The 17,207-nt window shown below is 32.0% G+C and overlaps 1 protein-coding gene and 1 pseudogene across 1 annotated transcript; one reads left to right on the forward strand and one right to left on the reverse strand.

The window, feature by feature from the left end:
* Positions 1 to 6,210: 6,210 nt before the first annotated feature.
* Positions 6,211 to 8,730, forward strand: LOC142607009 (3-ketoacyl-CoA synthase 11-like; annotated as a pseudogene).
* A 3,050-nt stretch (positions 8,731 to 11,780) lies between these two features.
* Positions 11,781 to 13,187, reverse strand: LOC142606387 (UPF0481 protein At3g47200-like). Its single transcript, XM_075777749.1, has one exon. It carries the CDS (start codon positions 13,185 to 13,187, stop codon positions 11,781 to 11,783), a length of 1,407 nt encoding a protein of 468 aa, XP_075633864.1.
* Positions 13,188 to 17,207: the final 4,020 nt, after the last annotated feature.

Below are 17,207 nucleotides of genomic sequence, written 5' to 3' on the forward strand. Positions count from 1 at the left end.
CCAACCATGAGCATTGGTTCAGCCATCATAAATCCTGAACATTAGTCTCATTCTGGTAAAAACCAGAACATAGAAAATCATTGCCAAACTCAAGGAGAATATTATGTAATAATAAATCATGACAGATCATAGTTAACCCGTGCATCAAAACTTTCCTTGTACCTGGTATAATCCTACTTGTACAGCTATAAGTAAATATCAATGATAGTCATTCCAATATGGAGAATTATTTCCAAAAACCTTGTAATTTGATTTTTTGTATTATACATAGTTGAGAAACATTTAAAACTCTAGAATTTTATCTTAGCTTATTTTCCTTCATTTTCTCAATTACTAAACAATAGGTAAAAAAAAAAGGAGTAATGGATTATATTAAAATATAGTAAGCTATTTTATTACTTAATAATATAGAATATGTTAAGAGTCATCAAGCAACACCTGTGATGTTGCTGCTGAAGTTGACTTGCTGCCATAGCTGTCCTAAGCCGCTGCATTAGAGTTAAGGAATTGTTAGTCTTTTACCACGGAAACTGTTAACATCTATTAGTTGCCATCAGTTAGTAAGATAGGTTGTTAGAATGCAACATATATGGCTTTACTTGGAATAGCTTTGAATACTCAAGAAAACCGGATATAAGTGGTTTGCTAGAGTGGTGATTGTAAGGACCATTGAATGAAATAAGCAACATTATCCCTCCTAATCTTCTCTATTCTCTTTAAACCTTATTTCTCATTCTTGGAGGTCAGTTGCCTCGAATTCTCATAGAATCTACTCACTCTTGGGTAGATTCTTATCAAAATAGCTTATATTTTGACCATGTTGTGTGTTTGGAGTTAATGGAATTCTTGAAATAATCAGATATGAATCACATATTATGTTAAAGCTCTAAGCACAAAAGTTTGTGGGTAGTAAAAGAGACAATAATAATGAATTGTTATAAGGTTAGTCCAAATGGTTTGACAGTGTGTAGTAGCTAATATTTATTTGCACATAAGCTATTAGATTTTCTACCAGACATTTCAACAATCATTTGGCATTCAAATATGCTTCAAAACACGGTTCTTATACATGGATAGGAGACGTTAGTTAAGAACTCAACTATAAATACCTTTTATTTATTTTTATTTTTTGTGAACACGCGGAAGAAGAACAATTGAATGCATGAGGAGTGGGCACTATTTTCTATGATACTAATCAATCAATATATATATAAAAGCAGAGACCTCAACTGAGAGAGCATGAGGTCCTGCCAAGTGGCACCCTTCTTTGATTTAGCCATTCAGTTTTATTTTTTATTTTTTTTACTTCCATCTCATCATTTAACACTGCTACTCTATGTTTCTCTCAACTCTTCCACTTCCCCATTAATTCCATAGGCTATTTAGAATTCTAAAACGTTTTTTTAGTTCTCTAAACTCTTCCACTTCCACGGTTATAAAATGCTCTCAGCAGTCTCAATGATGATGCAAAGCACGCCGCATTATATTTACGAGCATGGAAGTCTAAGCACGTCAGGTGTGAAGTTAACAAGGCTGCACACCGAATGGCAAACAAGGTTGCATTGTTTCTGGGTAGTCCTTCCATTTGGTTTTAGGATGTGCCTGATTGTATTGCTAATATTGTTAAAGTCTAATTCTCATCTGTAAGGACTAATTCGTAGTAATAGAATGCCCTCTTACCATCACTTCTATCTTCTTTTTAAGTTTCTCCTTTTTATATTTATTTTTTTCCCTTTCTAAAATTTTTAGTTTGTCAATGCCATTGCTAGCTTTGCATGATTAATCACAAGTATGCTATAGTGGTGATTCAAAAACATTGTTTTTATTACTCACAGTTTTATAACTTAACATTTTGCTTGTGTAGGCTAGATAGTGCTCTAAATGTGACTAAATTCAAACATGGCAAGGGTTTAAAATATTGTTCTTTTTTCCCTTTTCGGAGAAGGCGTTGCATTCTTGGGTAAGTAAGAGGAAACACAAATACAATAGTTTATCAAATATGAACTAAATTTATTTATGATATAAAATTTATCTATATAAAACCAACAAGGAATTGGTCATTGAAGAAAAAAAAAAAAAAACAACACATGGTTAGGGTTTTGTTGTGTTGATATTAATGTAAGAGAAAAGTTAACGAATGCCTTAAGGGCTTTGGTTTATGATATATATATTTAAAAAAAAAATTATAAGAAAAGAAAAAAGTAACTACTTTCAATAAAATTTTGCATTAGAATTTTCGTAAATCCCATTGTCCATACCCTAAATCTAATATATAGTTTACAATTTAGCCGTGTTGGGTGTTTTGTTGAATTACAGTCAAAAGAATAGGCATGTATATATATATATATATATATATATATATATATATATATATATATATATATAAAAGGAAGTGACTTATGAAATCCCATAACAAGGGCAATAGCGAGAAGTTCAAGCATATCAAAGTCCAATTATTCTCTCTCACTCTTTCACCAAAATTGCCTAAGTATCATCACAATTGAATTTTCCCTTTGAAGTCAAGCTTTTCTTTTATATCTTTCATTTTTATGTTCTTCATCAACTATCATATGTCAATATCGATAGTTTGTGACTAATATCCTTTTGCTGGTTGGTTAGGATTTGGTTTGCTTGTGATGAGAATGGGTGTTTGGGATTTTTAAATCTCTACAAAGTCCATAGATTTTTACACTTTTACTAGCAAACTTAGTAGATTTGGTTTTTAATGATAATAAGATTTGGTTTGTCTATTATTTTACACTTATATTGGCAAATTTCGTACATAAACTATGACTATTGTAACTAAGAATAATAGTATTGATGAATCCAATGAGTTATAAGATAATTTCTTATAAAATATTTGAAAGAGACCTCATATGAGAAAGCATGAAGTTTTGCGAAGTGGTGTATTCTATGTAAAGAGAATTGATATTTTCTCAATTGTACCACATCCAAGATAAGAATAAATTAATGGTCCGTTTGAATTGAGGGGAATGGAGGGGGAGTAGAGTATAATAGAGTAGATTTAGCACAAAATTAGCTTATTTTTAGCCAAATTTACTCTACTCTCCTCCACTCTCCCTCCTTCCCCCCTCCATCCAAACAGGCCATAAATATTGATTTTTTTTATTATTTGATTCAATGTTTCAAGAGTTTTCTAATTAAAAAATAAATATTCTTTGTATTATTTGGTTCAATGTTTCAAGACTTTTCATTCCTTACGCATACACACAACACTCTTTAATTTGCATTTTAATTCATTATTTTTACTTCTTGCACTTCTACCCCTTTATATATACCTACTATAACCTTTCATGACATCCTACGTCAAATACACACAGACAAAAAACAATGTCATTTTCCTTCAATCTTTCAACTACACCTACCTAGCTCTAACATTGTGTCTCATCTAATCCTAACCCGTATAAGTTGGCTACAACCAAGGAACATGGACTTGCATTTTATATTGAGTAACAACGACAATTACGATTTTTATGTTAATGTCGGATGTTGTGGATTTGTGAGTTTTGTAAATGATGTGATTAACTGTGGATGTTTAAGATGTGTATTTTGTTTTAGAATTAATGAGAAAGAGAAAGACACATTTTATATCAAATTTTATTCTATCATATTCCTCCAAAGTTTTTTTTTCCTCATTACTTCAATTGAATAATTATAATAGATATGTGTGTGCAATTTATAATTGTTGTTTTTAATGATGAACTCATTATTAATAAATTTCTATAACAATTATACTATAATAATTATACAACATTTTCTAAAACTATCTTACATAAAATATTACAACATTATCCGTGCATCGCACGGGTAACTTACTAGTTTACTATAATGCTTTATGCTTGCTGTGAAGCAGGTTACTCAGTACATATTTGATGAGCCACGAGAGAGGTGCTAATCTCCAAAGTTGTGAGAATGTCCCTGCAATATCAAACCAAAGTATTTTAAAGATGTTGACAATACTATTGGAAAGTGAAATAGATTATAACTAAAAAAGTAATTATTGCAAAAAATAAAAAAATTTCAATTCCAAAGTGAAAAGGCAACCAAAGGAAAAACACCCACAAATACAATCCCACCAAAATTTATACTCTTTTAGCTGTCTCTCAATAGGTCCATGCATTAGTAGTTTATAAACTCTCGGTGATCTCTCAATTTCTCATCCTTCACTTTTAAGTTTCATCTTTTGACGCATTCGAATTTGACCCCTCGAAATTGACAATTTCACAGTAATGTAATTTTCGCATCAAATATTTTGACACCTCGGAAACACTATAATTTAATGAGAACGTACACTGTAAGGATAATTATATGTGGTTGTTACATAAATTTAGATTAATGGAGAAAAATTGGAATCCAATTTCAGATAACAATTAGAAGAATAATTATGGTGTTGTTTTCACATAAATATAGACACATGGCACAAAATTAGAATTCTAATTTAAATTATATATATATTTGTTGGCAATGTTATTTAATGCAATTCAACGGTTATGTACATCATCAAAGGGCATAGTCTTTTTTTTTTTTTTAGAAGAATCAGAGGGCACAGGGTCTGTTTAGGATCTATTTATTTTGTTAAAACTGAAAATTTTTTGCTAATAGCACTATAGATAAATATAAAAATTAGTTGAAATAGTAATATGAGATCCATAAATAGTACCAAAAAATGCAGTGAGATAATAAATAGTAGCAAAAATAAATTAAATAGTAAGATAAGTTGACAAAAATAATTTTTATCAAAACACACATAATGTCTAATGTCTAGTAGTACATAGTCCCTCTAGATCATTAAAAAAAACTATGTTTTTTCTCTCTTTGACAGACTCTAATGCATGAAAAGATGAAATGGAAAAAGTAACCGAAATGAATGACAGAATGAGTGACAAAATATTTATAGACAGAATGACAACTGTTCAAGGTCAAATGTGTTTAAGGTGAATATTTGCACTGTTCTAGAGAAAAGTACACAACAATAGACACATTGTTCTGGACGAAAAAAATAATTAAAAAAACTATCAGAATTGGATAGGCCCAACCCACATAAGCGTCGATCGAGGACACACTTGCACCCCGAGAGCTAATAGTGACTCTGTGATTTTCATATCAAGGTATATTTGAAGATACATTATCATGAAGCCAGGAGAGAGAGAGATATTTGGAAGAAGAGCGGAAAAGAAATAGAATGTTGAGAGGAAAAAGAAAATTAAAAGAGTGAATGTGAGAGATTTTTTTTTTTTAAAATTTTTTATAAAAAAATTATAGAATGAAGTAAAATACATTATTCAAAACATTTATTTTTTCTTCTCGAATTTGACTAGAGATGCCAAACACACTTCAGTTAGAGCACTGGGATTATTATTATTATTTTTTCAAATGAAAAATACTTCTAAGCTGCCAAACATAGAAATGTAGAATATATGTTTATCAAAAAAAGAAAAAGAAATATAGAATATATATTTTTTTTTTCTTTTTCCTTTTTTTTTATGGAGAAAAAAAAATGTAGAAAATGTAGTTACATAAGCAATGCTTTGTAAATAAAAAATTTGATAACATTTTTTTTATACAAGTTAGGTTATAAATTTGTACACACGTACATATAAATTAGATTAGAGTAGATTTCAATCTCAAATTTTAAAAAATTACTAGTTCCTTTTGGGTTTACCACTCACATTAATTTTCTACTATATCAACAAACATCAAATCTGTTGTGTTTCTAGACTTTGCCTAACAACATGGGTGATAGTATTAATTTGGCAGCTGGCAAAGCAACGCAAAGCATGGTCGTGTGTTTTTCCGCAAGGACCGGATACATTTTATAATATTTTTACAATACTTTTATAACAAATCATTATTGATAAGTTGTGGATAAAATTTATGTACAGTACTTAAATACTGTTTCTAAAGTTATCTTTTTAAAATTCAGTCACGTAGCAGTACTAAAGATATATTTCTATCTCATGAGAAAAAAAATCACGATTGAATTTTAAAAAGAATATGTAAAAAATATCATACCGTATCTAAATTTTGTATAACAAATTATTATTAGTTATAATTTAATCCATAATTTAATTTGCGTTTTTACCAGCTCATAATCAGGAATAACAACTTGCTGTTGCGACATTTCTCTCCGATAATAATCAAAACCAGATAACGCCGCCTTAAAGATTAAAAGAAAAAAAAAACCCGTTGGCTTCGCGGCTTTCCTCTAACGGCTTGTAATAAAATTCTAACTATCAATGGCTTTTCTTTTGGCATTATCTTCTTCTTTTGGCATTAATCTCTCTCTCTCTTTCTGAGGGTATCGTAAATATTTCTTTTTTGTCTGGTGGGATTTGGCCTTAAAGGTCAGTTTTTTCTACATGGGTTTTGTTTGATTTTGCTATTTCTATCCTTGTATGCATGAAATTTTAGTTTAATTTTTTTGGAGTTTTTTTTTTTTGCTATTAACTTGTTCAGATTGTTGAAATTCTGGTCTTTGATGGGAATTTTGATTTGGGTTTATTTTGTTACGTCTTTTTCTGCTTTTGGTTTCAATAGATGCGTGCAAAATCTATTTTTTGAGGTAGAATTCTGATTTGGGATTGATGATCGATAGCTTAGTTTGATTATGCATTTCAATTTTGAAATGATGGATTTTGCAATAATAAAAATGATTAAAAAAACAAGAAATTATGTATTTTAATTTTGTAAATTTAGATTTCTAAGAGAGGACCCACTTATTAGCAACTCGTTTAGAACCCTAAATTCAAAATTTTGACTACCATTTCTGTTCAAATTTACCATTGAAAGACTGATCAAGTGTCTTGGAACTTTCTTTGTATAATTCTGATCTTCTTTTGGGATGTTCATAATGTGAGCATTGAATTGATTGTAATTATGAATTTTCTTTTCCTGGTATTTAATCTCACCCAATTGTTGAATATTTAATAGGAAAAAATGACAGAGCCTAAACCAAACACCCCCTTGATCTCGCCATCAACATCACGAAACCTCCCTGATTTCAACAAATCTGTTAAACTAAAATATGTGAAGCTTGGTTACCATCACCTCATCACCCATGGAATGTATGTCTTCATCACCCCTCTTGTATTCATAATTGCCGTGCAGCTCTTGACATTTTCATTACAAGATCTTTATGATCTTTGGGAGCATCTCCAATACAATCTAATCTCTGTGATCATATGCTCAGCTCTCCTTGTTTTCTTGTCCACCGTGTACTTTGTCACTCGTCCTAGTCCTGTATACCTTGTCAATTTCTCCTGCTATAAGCCTGAAGAGTCTCAAAAATGCACTAGAAGGATGTTTGTTGATCAATCTCGGTTGACTGGTACATTTACAGAGGAGAATCTTGCGTTCCAGCGCAAGATCCTCGAGAGATCTGGCCTTGGTGATTCTACTTACCTGCCAGAGGCTGTTTTAAATATTCCTCCAAATCTATCCATGAAAGAAGCTAGAAAAGAAGCTGAGGATGTGATGTATGGTGCTATTGATGAGCTTTTTGCCAAGACTGCTGTCAAGACCAAAGACAATGGCATTTTGGTTGTGAATTACAGCTTGTTCAATCCAACCCCATCTCTTTCTGCCATGATTATCAATCACTACAAGCTTCGGGGAAACATAGTTAGCTACAATTTAGGTGGGATGGGTTGCAGTGCAGGTCTTATTTCAATTGCACTTGCTAAAGATCTTCTTCAGGTCTATCCCAACTCCTATGCATTGGTTGTCAGCATGGAGAATATCACATTGAATTGGTATTTTGGAAATGACAGATCAAAGCTCATTTCGAATTGCTTATTCTGAAAGGGAGGAGCAGCAATACTGCTTTCTAACAAAAGCTCCGATAGAAGAAGATCCAAATACCAATTGGTACATGCCGTCTGTACCCACAAGGGTGCAGATGACAAGTGCTTTGGCTGTATCACCCAAGAATAAGACTCCACTGGGAAAGTTGGTGTTACTTTGTCAAAGGATCTTATGGCAGTTGCTGGTAATGCTCTAAAGACCAACATCACCACTTTGGGGCCTCTTGTTCTTCCAATGTCAGAGCAGCTGCTATTCTTTGCCACATTGATTGGGAAAAAACTATTCAAGATGAAGGTCAAGCCTTATATTCCAGATTTCAAACTAGCTTTTGAGCATTTCTGCATTCATGCGGGAGGAAGGGCTGTTTTGGATGAACTGGAGAAGAACTTGCAACTATCTGATTGGCATATGGAGCCGTCAAGAATAACACTTCACCGATTTGGCAAAACATCAAGCAGTTCTCTATGGGATGAATTGGCTTATACAGAAGCAAAGGGGAGAATGAAAAAGGGAGATAGGACATGGCAAATTGCTTTCGGTTCAGGGTTTAAGTGTAACAGTGCTGTTTGGAAGGCTCTAAGGACCATAGACCCAGCAAAGGAGAAGAACCCTTGGATGGATGAAATTCATAGCTTCCCAGTGGATGTTCCAAAGGTATCGTCAATCTAATAAAAGAAAAATGTTAGATGTTGGGAAGTTATATTTTGGCACTTGGTGCTGGCTTTCACAAATGGTGAAATTTTTTAAATTTTTTCTTCATTAACTAAGGTGTTGGATTCATTCCTGCTTCTCATAGAGTACATTTGAATATATTTATTGGGTGAATGATGTTCATGGGGCTAATTATGTTTTGGTTATTTGGCCAAGAGCTGAAATTTCTTTACTTAAAGGAGGCAACAATTGGGTTCAAGGTTCATTTATAAGGTTCAAAACATTCGGCAATACTTATCCCCCAATCAAATAATCTTTTAATATTTTAATCTCTGTATATTTCAGAGATGCATCATATACATCTTATGAGTTGGCAAAATCAATGCTAATTGATTCGCTTTTCAAACCTTAGTAACTCAGAAACTATTAATCAGGGAAAATTAGTGAATACTTTGAGAGTACCATAAATATGTACTCTCTCATTTTACATAAATTGTGGGTCTTATTATAATTTAATTAGTGAGACCCACAATTATGTGAAAGGAGGGAATACGCATTTATGGTATTTCAAGAGTATTCAATAATTACCCATTAATTAGTATATTTTCCCATTTCTTGTGAGGTAAGAAAGTAACTTTCAATTGTGGGAGAAATTATCCAGTACAATTGGAGGGCCATGTTAATAGTGTCTAGTAGTTCCCTGACCAATAAAATGCTGCCATGTGTTTAAAAAATTATATTAAAGTCACAAAAAAGAAAGGGAGGAACCGAGGAACCATTGATTCTGAATAGGGAGAACTTGAATATAGGAAAGAAAGCAATTGGAATATTTATAAAATTTATAAAAAATTTTGAACCTTAATCGTCTTAATTAATATTTATAAAAAAAAATTTATCCCTAGAAGTGGTTTCCGACTATTGGTTGGATTTGCTATACTAATTTTAGAAAATTTGCCTTTTAAATTAACAAAATAAAATTTAGAGGAACAATATACTTTATAAGAATTAAAAGCACAAAACACGATCATGTCCTATTGCGAAAATTGAAGCAAGCTCCCAAAAGATCATGTTCTACTATCATAAAGAAAAACTTCTAAAAGATCTCACATGTTTATAAATTTCATATAAAATAGCTTAATGCATGTGCAAGTGCAATACAATACATTACTATCAAAGAAAAGGTAAAAAATAGAAAAGAACAACGAAGAATATGTAAAAAAAAAAGGCGTAAATGCACTTTTAGTTCCTACATTTTGGGGTTTTTTCTATTTTGGTCCCTACATTTTATTTTTACCACTTTTAGTCTCTAAACCAATTAATGCATGACATTTAAGTCCTTACCGTCACCCAACTAATAGAAAATGCTGACGTGACTAACGGCACAGTAAAATAATAATTAAAAAAATCTATTTTGACATTAAAAAATTGCCACATCAGCATTTAAATTAATTTTAATTAAATAAAAAAATTAAAAACAAAAAATTGAACATGAACATGAACAACGAACAACGAACAACAAACCCAGAATGAATATCAACAACGAACAACAAACAACAAACCCAGAATTAAGAACATGAACAATAAACCCAGAATCAAGAACAAGAACATCAACAACAACAAAATAGATTAGACCGATCCACACCCAAACCAACAACAACAAACCCACACCGATCAGACCAACAACAACCCACATCGATTAGACCAACAAACCCACACCGATCGGAAAAGCTTCGTTGACGCCGTCGAAGCGCTTGAACAAATCACAGAGATCGTATTGGCTTCGCTTTGAGTGAGAGAGGCGGAGAAGCTCTAAACCCACACTGATCAGACCAGCAACAAACCCACACCGATCAGACCAACAAACCCACACTGATCGCAAAAGCTTCGTTGACGCCATCTAAGCGCTTGAACAAATCACAGAGATCGTATCAGCTTCGCTTTGTGTGAGAGAGGCGGAGAAGCTCTAAACCCAGATCCGATCAAACCCAGTGGCGGCGGCGTGTTGAACTCTCCCTCTTCGTCGACGTCGTCAAAGCGCTTGAACAAATCACAGAGATTGTATTGGCTTCACTTTGCGTGAGAGAGGCGAAGAAGCTCTAAACCCAGATCCGATCAAACCCAGTGGCGGTAGTGTGTCGAACTCTCTCTCTTCGTCGACACTGTCGAAGCGGTTGAACAAATCACACAAATCAACAAAGATCTAATTTTTTCTAACCTTCAATCTTCGACCTAAACCACAAAAATCCTCCACTTCATTTTTTTTTCTTTTCTCCTATTGTTTGGTTTCTCTCATCTGTGCAAATCTAACGGAGCGAGCACCGCACCACCACAATTAGATCCAAACCCAAGAGTGCTGTGATAGCATGAAAACCGGATCTAGGTTGCAACTGTACTGGGTTTGCCATATGGGTAGCTGGGTTAGTTTTAGTTGCGATAGATCTTAATTTGTATGAAAAAATTTAGGGTTTGTTAGTGAGTTTTGATTTTGATGCATACGGAATAATTTTGTTTCTAATTTTTTTATTTAATTAAAATTAATTTAAACGCTGACGTGGTAATTTTTAATGCCAAAATATATTTTTTAATTATTAATTTACTCTGTCGTTAGCCACATCAGCATTTTTTGTTAGTTGGGTGACGGTAAGGACTTAAACGTCACGTGTTAATTGGTTTAAGGACTAAAAGTGGTAGAAATAAAATGTAGGGATCAAAATAGAAAAAACCCCAAAATGTAGGGATTAAAAGTGCATTTATGCCAAAAAAAAAAATGGAATAAGGGATGAAGGTTGACAAAACAATATATATGTTGCCACAATGACATAACCATCAAATTAAAACTCCAAAAGTCCATAAAAGGTTCTTTGCAATTTCACCCTTTTGGCAAAAAACCAGTCACACATCATTGTAAACCCAACACAAAAACTCTACAAGAAAAACCTCAAATAATCAAAGACCCATATTCAATCACAACTCTCACAAAACCCACAATGACCTTTGACCTCCACATCAAAAATACAAGTTGATGTCACAAAATCAAACCATAAGATCTCTTCTGTGGTTGAAGGAAACTCATACATGTTAGGATGAGATGGGACGGCATGATGTCTTAGACAGCTGTAGTTGGTGGGTTGAAGCTAAAGGACATCTTTCCTGGTTTGTAGAATTACATAAGTTTATTTGAGTTGGGATGATGTGAAGGACTATAGGCAAGTATATATAAAGGAGCAGAAGTACAAGAGATGAAAACCAAAGTGACACACAGAGAGAGAGAAAAAAAAGTCTTGAAATGATGTAAGAGAAAAACATCAATGAGGGGGAGGGGGAGGGGGAAGGACATATGCATAGATAGCGAAGAAAGCCTGAATCATGGTGAGGACTAGCAGCAATGTGGCTGCTAAGGCTGATATGAAAGACCAAGGAGTATTAAAATAGGTGTATTTGAATTCCGCCCATCTTACATGCCATTGGTTCCTACAATGCTCATTCACATCCTCAAACAACTTGAACAAATAGCTTTGTTGGAAATCAAAGGTCACGTCTTTGCTAATGTTACTAAAGAAACGAACAACTTCCTTGTCTGTTCCAAAATCGTTCTCGATAACATTTTGATCACTTAGAAACCCAACATCACTTGGTTTATTGATGAGGAAAGACATGAATGTAGTGTAACTCGTTATGTGTTTTGAGCAATCACTGTAACATTGTTCAAAAGCTACACAATTGAGAAAAAATGAACTGATAGAGTCATCTATAGCTAAGGGTGGAATTTCTAGCACCCCATTATCAAATTTAATGTCTAACAAGCTGACGCTGTCACTCTTCCTTGGCTTGAATTTAATACCTGCTACATGAAGCCTCTGAGCTGATGGGATGGTTGTAGAGACAGAATCTTTCATTCCACCGTGCAAATAATTTTTTTCATTTGAGCCATTAGACTGGGGTATGAAACTTAAGCGAAATAAATCAAGCAAATGAACTGCTTTAACATTGTAATACCTCTGTAGCACTTCAGTTGGTCTTTCTATGACATAGTCGAATGAATCCAAGGCAAGCTGTGCCAAGGAAGGACCTTCTTTATCTAAAGCTGTCATATACATATCAAACAAAGTTTGAAGAACAAAGAATGGAATTTGATTCTCAAGCCTTAGAAGATCTCTCATGAGAAAAGGAAACACCCATAACATGTTAAAGATAGGATCTTTGGGATCATTCTGTACTATTTTTCCAACTATGCATAAAATTTCAACGATAAAACACCCATCAAGCACCATCATCTCAACAAATTCATTGCTGTTGAGATCAATTGCCTCTGAATAAAACTCTCTAATGCTTTCCTCTTTTGATGCTATGGCTTTGAAATAGTCATCAAGGCATACACCTTGATTTTCGGTTCGAGCAATTAGAGTGTCAAGAAATCTCCATTTGTGCTCTTGGATCATCTTGAGGTGATCTTTTCCATGGTGGTAGGGGCCAATTGAAATTATATCTGGTTGGTAGGCTTTCTTATTGATTTCCACAAGACTTTGAGGGACTCTAAATATGCAACAAGAAATATTACCTGCTGATTTCCTTAGAAGCCTTGGCTTTTGCTTGCGTTTCTTTTCCATCAAAGTTGACCAATTGCTTTCCCCCTCCACGATTCTGATAGCATGAAAATCTGCTTCTTTTTCCTCCTGGTTTTGGTTGCTAAGGACTTTCATCTCTTTCTCCATTTGATTCTAGTTTTCCTCAACTGTTTTTCAATACATCCCAGGTAAGCAATAAAGAGTTTTTAAAAAAAAAAGAGATTGAGAGTTTGAGACATTAAATTGAGCAAAAAATTATATATTGAGACATTATATAGATGCTATGGAATCTTGGATCGACAGCTAGGAAGGAGGAAAACCTTCACTTAAAAAGTAGTAGTCTTTCATGTATACTAGTCGCAGACCCGCGCGTTGCGCGTGATTATTTTGTAATGTGGTCTCATTATTATTATTATTATTTTGTAATTTGAACTAATTTAATGAAAAGTAATGTATTTCATAATCATATTTATCACAAGATAATTTTTTGAGAAATGATATATTTACAACATATTCTAAGTGACAGGTTGTTACTAGTTGTTATTGTTGGGGCAAAAAAGTAATCTTAGTATTAAGTTCAAATTTGAATGAATAATAACTAACCACCTATGATTTGTTGTGAAAATGTTGTAAAAATATTGTGCACGTAGCATTTTTTTTATATTATTATTATAGAATTGTTTTATTTAAAATTTGAAACCTTAATTCTACCATAGTCGATTGACTAATTTTTACATCTCTAAGTCTATTAAACACATTTTCCATGCTACATGTTAACCTTATTTTCCATAAGGGTTGAAATAATGTGGGTAATATTTTTTTCTATGGAAGTTAAAAAAAATTAAAATTCACCTTGTCTTGATGTTTTCTAAAAATTAAATTTGGCAATTTTCTTTCAATAATTGTAAAAATTCCAAGCAATAATTCAGAGGGTAATTCATGTTACATGTTCAAGCTTTGATTGTGTAATTTTATGATTGATTGGGGTTGTAATTTATAAGTTGATTATGGTGGTGTATATCTAAAATAGCCTAACTCTGTAGTTTATGTAATTAGATATAGTGTTGTGTGTGATTTAAAGAGTAGCGATGGTTGTAGTAATTAAAAATTGGTTTTCCATTGTCTTTTAAGTTAATAAAAACCTTACATATACTTTTTTTTTTCAAAAAAAAACCTTTAAATATTTTTTTAACGTGAATCTTTACATATACCTTAATAAGTAAACTCTATTCATTTCATTTTCTTAGATGCATTAAAAAAGACATTTATTCCATAATAATAGTGGCTAATTAGTTTTTTCATGATCTCATTTCACACACACGTATACTTAGATTAGGCTAGAGTAGAATTCTATCTTGTAAAAAAAAAAAAAAAAGTCGTGGTGTGTGAAGAATATAAGCATTTAAGGATTTTTTTAATATTTTATTATTTATAAATAATGTTAAATGAAATGTCAAAAAAATGATTTTGAAAATTTTCATCTTTATTTCTTATATATTTCTATTATTACTGAAGAACGTCTTCCTTTTAGTTTTGATAATAAATATGATTTTCTAGATTAGAATTTGATTAGTTCCAATTTTAAATTTTGTACTATTGTAATTAATTGTTGATTATATGATTTAATTAAGTGAATTTAACGATTTATTTATTTGCATTGTAAAGTTTATGATAACGTTTGTAAGTTCATCTTTAATTAATTTTTTACTCTTTTAGCCGTTAGCCCCTTTGTTTTCTAATTAACGGTTACTAATTAATTTATTTAATTGACGTTTGATTTCTTTTGCTAATCTCTCTCTCTCTCTCTCTCTCTCTCTCTCTCTCTCTCTTTGTTATGTTAACATCCTATTGTTTCCCAAATTTGATGATAATTCTAATGTACTAAATATGCGTATTGTAATGTTTATTTTAATTTCAATTTTATTCCATTTTGCTACCATGAAGTTAGTATATCCATAACTATTAGTTTATTTTATGATATGTTTGGTTTGATATTATTATTATTATTATTATTATTATTATTATTATTATAAAAATTTAGTGTTTCTAAAATAGCATGTGTTTTGTATTCTCTTTTTCTGTTGATGCATTGTAATGTTTTATGGGACTACTTTATAAGAAATTTTTTTTATTCTTTTTTTTTATTAAGTGTTTCTAAATTGATATTTGTTTTGTATTTCATTTTTCCATTGATGCATTGTAACATTTCATGGGAAGACTTTATAAGAACAATTTTTATTTAATGAATTTTAAAAAATTTTATATGTTTAATTTTTTAAAAAATAGAGACAGATTATAAATAATTATGATATGGAGGATGTTGCTAAAGTTAAATGTTGAATAAAATAAGATGAGAAGAAAAATAGTAAAAATGAAATGTATAGCAATAAAGACCATATTATTTTAGTTATGCTATGTAATAAAAATGAAATGTATAGTGTGAGGTTCCAAGGACCCAAGAACCCGAAGACCCGAGGAAAGGAAGGCCGACATGCATTAAGCAAGATGAAGTAAAGGAGTAAGGGAAGTTACCTGGGGATACCCGAAGATGATGTGGCATGGGCACTGCTGACATAAGGGTTACAAATATCCGAAGGTGGCAGGCTGATTTAGAGGGTTGCATTAAATGCCTGGCAACAACCATTCTGGCCGCATTAATTGGAGGATACCAACTCAATCCGTTGCATTAATGTGGATATGACCTGAACAGTGCTGAACGCAAAGTTAGAACTCTGCTCCATTACCGACAGACAGGTGTCAGAGGGAAAAACATAGTAGATTGTGAGGTGTAAGGCCACGATGAAAGGAACAAATGATATAAATAAGAGTCAGGACACTACAGGAGGAGGACTTTTTGTTGTTGAACCCTCTCTACCAAATGTATTGTATGGGGACCTTTAGTGAATAAACAAACAGCGAAGTTTATGCGTTTTTGGTCCTTACATATAGCAATAAAGACCATATTATTAACATTTAAAAACCAATGAGAATAAAAAAAATAATAACATAAAACACAAAACTAAATTGTATCAAGATGGATTATCGGTCAATTCCAATTTTAGCAAACTGATCGATTTCTAGTAGTTTAAGACTGATTTCTGTGATGCATTGGGTGGAGCTCTCAATATTGCATCAATATGTTTTGATGGTCAACTTGTTACACTAAAATAAAATATATATATACCAAAAACTGAAGAAAAAGAAATATATATATATATATATATATATATAGAGAGAGAGAGAGAGAGAGAGAGAGAGAGAGGCTTTTGTGTGTGGAAATATAGAAATTATGCATGGAATAAGAGAGGGAATGACAATTTTATACTATGAGGATAAGAATAAGAAGAGTAAAAAATAAAGGAAGATAAAAAGATAGATTAATAGTAATATTGAGAGTAGTGGGGATATGAAAAGTTAAAATGGAATGAGAAAGGTTGAAGAAAGTTAAGGTGAGAGTAGTGGGGATATGAAAACCTAAAATGGAATTGACAATTTAATAATAAATAAGAATAGTTAATAATAAGATAAATTAAATATGACATTTTGATTGTAATATAATAGAGTATTTAATTCACTTTAAATGTTTAAAAAATGTATAAAAAAATGATAATGGCATGGCTGCTAACATGGCTGTTAACGTGGCTTAACGTGAGAATTACAACATTAAATGCTACGCTTCAGCTTTTAGTGATATATAGATATAGAAGTGATATCAATTTTTTTAAATGGCTTAATTATTAACAGATACCTTAATAAAACACTTCATAAAGTTTAAAATTTCTCTAGCATCTCTATTATCCAACTACCCTTTATATCCTTTTATGGGGACCAATTTGTGAAGAATTTTCACACTTGAAAATGAAAGAGAGATATGGAGAGAGGTAAGGTAACCTCCACAATTTCCTTATACCCTCCATCCTCTTTACAACCATATATTTATGCTGCTTTATATTCAAGTTGCTTTTAACTTGCCATTTGACTTACAAGAATCATCACACACCCATATTGACTTACAACAACAACAAACGCAAAGTAGAAAATCAAATCGTTACGTTGAGATTCAAATTAAAAAAAAAAAAAAAAACAAAACAAAAAGGTAAAATATTTAATTTTTTGATGGGTATGTCTCTCATTGTCCAAGAGTGACTCCGTCAATGTACACAAAGG

This window comes from Castanea sativa, chromosome 8 (genome assembly GCF_040712315.1).
Source record: "Castanea sativa cultivar Marrone di Chiusa Pesio chromosome 8, ASM4071231v1".
Taxonomy (NCBI): Eukaryota; Viridiplantae; Streptophyta; class Magnoliopsida; order Fagales; family Fagaceae; genus Castanea; species Castanea sativa.